General features: G+C 37.9%; 1 protein-coding gene across 1 annotated transcript in view; it reads left to right on the top strand.

The window, feature by feature from the left end:
• Positions 1 to 4,851, top strand: part of EMC2 (ER membrane protein complex subunit 2) — a 45,937-nt gene extending 41,086 nt beyond the window's left edge. Inside the window, exon 11 of the mRNA XM_035893848.1 lies at positions 4,444 to 4,851. Within this exon, the coding sequence (XP_035749741.1) occupies positions 4,444 to 4,530 (87 nt within the window). The 3' untranslated portion in view covers positions 4,531 to 4,851. The remainder of the gene's footprint in view (positions 1 to 4,443) is intronic.
• The last annotated feature ends 296 nt before the right edge of the window (positions 4,852 to 5,147 follow it).

Below are 5,147 nucleotides of genomic sequence, written 5' to 3' on the forward strand. Positions count from 1 at the left end.
GGTGGGGATCTGCTCCCCCGTGGGCCTCCCTGGGCTGCAGGGGCACAGCCTGCCCCACCATGGGCTGCCCCAGGGGCTGAGGGGAATCTCTGCTCCGGCGCCTGGAGCCCCTCCTGCCCTCCTGCGGCACTGGCCTGGGCGGCTGCAGGGCTGTTTTCTCTCACATCCTCTCACTTATCTCTCTCCAGCTACTGTTCCACAGCAGGTTTTTTGTAACTTTTCTTAAACACGCTATCCCAGAGGCACCACCAACATCACTGATGGGCTCAGCCTTGGCCAGCAGCGGGTCCGTCTTGGAGCCGGCTGGCATTGGCTCTGTCAGACACAGGGGAAGCTTCCAGCAGCTGCTCACAGAAGCCTCCCCTGTAGCCCCCCCGCTACCAAAACCTTGCCACGCAAGTCCCAGCACATACTGGAAAGTGTAGTGCCACTGTTTCTGTGAAGTTCTTTTGGATCCTACATTAAGCATTTTTGGTTGATGCTTACCAGAACAGGTCACGTTAACACAACTAACATATTTAAAACACATGTCATAACGTCTTTGTGACTTCATACTTTTGTGATGCGTTGCATAGTTCAGCTGCTCTTTTTAGCTGTTTGGGACATCGAGTGACGAACACCATATCTGACTGGAATTGTAGGGGGAATTTAGCTATGCAGAAAATGTAAGTGTTAGGATTTGCGAGCAAATGGCGTGAACACCCCCATCCTCCTCACAAAAGTACCACAAGAAGCTCTAGTGACTGCCCCAGCCCAGCCCTACTGAGCTTGTTACGTGACTGCAGAAGGGTTTGGCCACTCCAGTGTGTGTGTCGGAGACTTAAAACATCCAGCTGCTACAATAAATGGTGTTTGGTGATGTAGTAGGTGACAGTTTCCCCTTTGAGTCAGTATTGATTTGTTTCTCCCTTGACGTGTTGAGCAGTTGGAAATTACCGTCTTTTGGACCTGGGGATGAAACCTTGGTCACTTGTACCAGTGGAAGCCCTTACAGCATTCCTTCATTAGTGGAGGGTTTTAAGCTAGGCACTTGTATTATCCCTATAAATCCTCCCCACTTTCCTTGCATTAACCAAAGTGCTTTGTAAAGTGTAAGGAGTGCCTTAAGAGCTTGTTGAGTTTAGCATTGACTTGTTTTATTAGTTGGGCCTTCTTATACTGTTCAATGCAATTTTTCCCATAGTCATGTTCTAGAGAATAAGATGCATTTAGAATCCTGACTTGGGTGCCGAGACAAATGATATGAATTTTTTTCCTTTGATATATGAAGCTATTAATTCAAAAAGTTACTTTTGAGCAATTTTATTGCCGTGAGATCTTTTCCCCATTTTTAGTCTGGATTTGAACTTGAATTACCAGCAGTTTGCTCAGTAATTCTGGAAAACTGCCTTTATTTTTCCAAATTCAGCACGGCTATAGTTGCATTTTTTTATTTTATATGCAATTTACTTTAAATATTTTACTGGTCTCGTCCTTTCAATTTATTCTCTCATTCAGGCAGTTTGCTTTGGCATTTGATTTTTGCTTTTCCTGTGTATTCTTGTATCAAATTAGGGAAACTTTTTAGTTTATTGTCATTTAAAGAAAACAATATTTCGGTGTAAAAAGAAAACCTTACTTTCACCAGTGTTGGTTGGCCTGTACAGCAGTTTCTTTACAGGAAAATACGGTGATGAAGAGTAGTTGAATTAAGTAATTTTCTGAAAAGCCCAGCTATTTGATGCTCCATCTGGTTAATATACTTGTTTTGATGTTAAATATGTAACCCTCCATGCTGATTAGTACTTCTCATCTGTGCCTAATCTAGGAGAAATGTAAACTTTCAAAGGAAGACAGAAAGGTTTTGTAGCTAGGGCTGCTGCATGGAGCTGGAATTCCTGGCTGCTAACACATGCTCTGCAGAAAAAGGCCATTATTCTCTAGGCCACTTAAATTTAATTGACTGGGTGAAAAAAAAACCCAAATAAAATTTAATTTTAATCTTTGATTTCAGAAGTTAGAGAAGTACTCGTTATCCAAAGAATTACTAGAAGCTTATTACAAGTTAGTTTTGCCGTATCACCGGGAAACTGGACTATTCTTTCTGTACAGACCCTGTGAAGAACGTGGATCTGTTCTGAGTGAGGACATGAGGCACGGTTACTTTAACATCGAAACAAAATATGGCTACCTAGTGCTCTTCAATTAGGTAATTGGTTTAGCATGTCCTCTGGTAGGAGCATTTCAGCAGAGGCAGGCAAGTTTGATTAATGCTCACAAAAATCTTTAATGTGATCCTACTCGTAGTAATTTTCCAGCTACATGCTTCTTGGGTACATTGCTAAATTCTTCTGTGTTAGCAATCCACATGTTATTTATGGTTGGAGAGGTGATTTTGTTACAAACCGTTTGGGAAACAAAATTAAATCATGATTTTAAGAAATGGATTCCGGCTCAATCAGTCAAATTGCTGTGTAATGGCAGAATAGACAAAATAATTGTTCGTCAGGGCAAATTTGAAGTGATTACATTTCCAAGAATACTTCTGTTTGTTATGACGCAGAGTTTGCTTTTATTTGTTCAGCTTAAGGTACATGTCAGTATCATGAAGGCAACCACTCTTGAAATTAGCAAGTAACATTTTTTAAAACTAATGTCTTCTGTCAGTTTTGCTTTCAGTGTCCCTGAAGAGAAGTAAAATAAGTAAAATTCTTCTATGTTGAAGCTTTCCTCTGCATGCTTTCTGTCTGTCTTGCCAAGCGTGCTTTTTGATCACAGTGTATTCAGGCTTTGTGCTTTTTACTGAAATCTCTGAATGCTTTGAATTGAAATAATTTTTCAGTCAAGGATTTTGAGTTCTGTTTTTTCATTTGCTTCATTACTCCCCAAGTACCTGCTTAGGACTATTCTTGTTTAGCGTGAACAAAAAGAGGGTGTTATCTTAAGTCAGATCCAAGCCAAAGTTACTTCTCTCACCTGGGAGGGTGTTAAGGAATCTTTGATTTTCTTCTGGAAGTTGACTATTGCAAGTCACGATGGAAACTGCACAACCTGAAAAATGGGTTTATACATACTACTAGAGTCAAAACATGGCACACCAGTTCATCATCTGGAAATACGGAATACGAAAATAGGGTGTTTACAGTATGTTTCTTAACTATAAAGTGTTGTCATAATAACAACATTTCATTCTCCTAACTATTTAATTTGCAATAGCATTTCATTTACTGTGCCAAAACTTTTTTTTTTTAAGAACTCAGTACTGATTGGGAATCCCAGTGTTAGATTGTAGCCTGGGGGTCAAAAGCAGGTTAACAGGTCCTGCAGCTTGTTGCCGGTGTGATATTACCTGGGTTTGATGACTTAATCTTTCTTAACAGGTCATGAAGAGTTTGCTAAATTAAGCTAATTACAAAAGAGAAGGGACACGTTGTAAATCAAGGACTAACTATGCGAGACACCAGTGGTATTTGAAATAAAAAACATCAAATTGAAAATTTATTAAGTGTTTAGATGTTAACATTTAGGTAGAGAATAGGCTATTTTACTATCAGCAAGTTATAGTTATTGCTTAACTTCTTTACCACCGCTCCCAACCCCAAATGCAAAACTTGTTAATGCAGTTGTATTACAAATGGTGGAGAGTTTCATTTGACTGAAGACCAACCTAGTCGATAAATCCACTGTGTTAGATATGGCTGATGAGCAATGGCAATCGTCAGTACAGTTAGAAAAAACCCTTTTGAAGTCAGCATGGGGTGATGAACGTCTCCTACCCTTCTACCCCTTCCTTTCCCAAACTTGGCTGCATGTCTCTTAGGGAATCTAAAGCCATAAGTAGTATTTATTAAGCTGTATCTTTGTTATCAAGACAAATTATTTTAAATGCTCTCTGAAATTGCGGTTGTAATAGTAGGTTACAAATACGAGGTCATTGCTCACAGTTGCTCTGAACCATAAAATATAATTATATGATGACTGGATTATTTTATAGTAGATTTTCTCTGTCTCGCTATAACAAAAATAGAAAATAGATTAGCTTAAATAACAGCTCTGGGTCTTGCTGCTATTTAAATTATGAATATAATCTAATTTAGATCACATAAAAAATTCTAGTCTGAAATAAAAATTGTGTTAAACTTTACAGAGCAAACAAAACAACAGGAACATGTCTATTCAGATAAATGTTACATTTCAAAGTGGAATATTTGTTAGTGCTGAATATTCAAATTCAGAGCAAATTAGTGAAATTAAGGAATTCTGGGAAGTTTTTTACTTATTAGAGGAAGGGCTTGTATTGTAGCAAAAATGCTGAGTTTTAGTGAATAAGAGACTGTGCTTTTAGTTTTATAGTAATTGGGGTAAATTTTTGGTATTTCATGTTTAGAACTGTTATTTGTACAGGATTTATGCACAGAATTTCTGATGTATGACAAATAACAATCCGTTGTTGTTGTTGTTTAGTTTGCAGGTCGCAGTAAGAAAGAAACTAAATACTCTTTGAAGGCAGTGGAAGACATGTTGGAGACCCTGCAAATCACCCAGTCTTAGGGTGGCATAGAGATCCAATATTAAATTTTCCAATTCTGTGATCAACCTGTAATGACCTATGGGTTACGTTACTTTAGTGCTGTTAAAAATTAATTTTGTATTGATTAACGCGCTATCTAAAATAATGTTTTCTGAAAAGTAAAATGCCTATTTATTGCTGCTATGAGAAATGTGATGAATACCCACTGGAATGAATAACTTATCCACAAAGACAGCATAAAGAAATGACGTGCTGCGCATCGGTCTCCTTAGATTTTTGTATCTACAATACCTGCTTTTAAGCCATAATTTGTAGAAATAAACTTGTTAAATGATTAAAAAAAGGCAGTGATTTATTCGACTTGCAAATGGAAATTATGAATTTATATGTGTGGACAAATAACGTATGTTAGACATTTTTATCTTATTTGCATATTTAAGTGTGAAAGCATACTAGAGATGTACACTTTCTGGTAAATATTTACCATACAGCAAGGAGTGATTATGAATACACTGTATGAGAGAAAAAAATTGATGTTAATGGTTTTATTAATGAGTTGGTATCCAGTACTGTAGACATGGAGAAAACTTATTGGTGTACTTTGCTTCAGAGGGGCTCTTGTACTGGCTTAAGGCCA

Source organism: Egretta garzetta, unplaced genomic scaffold (assembly GCF_000687185.1).
Source record: "Egretta garzetta isolate BGI_Z169 unplaced genomic scaffold, ASM68718v1 scaffold154, whole genome shotgun sequence".
Classification (NCBI taxonomy): domain Eukaryota; kingdom Metazoa; phylum Chordata; class Aves; order Pelecaniformes; family Ardeidae; genus Egretta; species Egretta garzetta.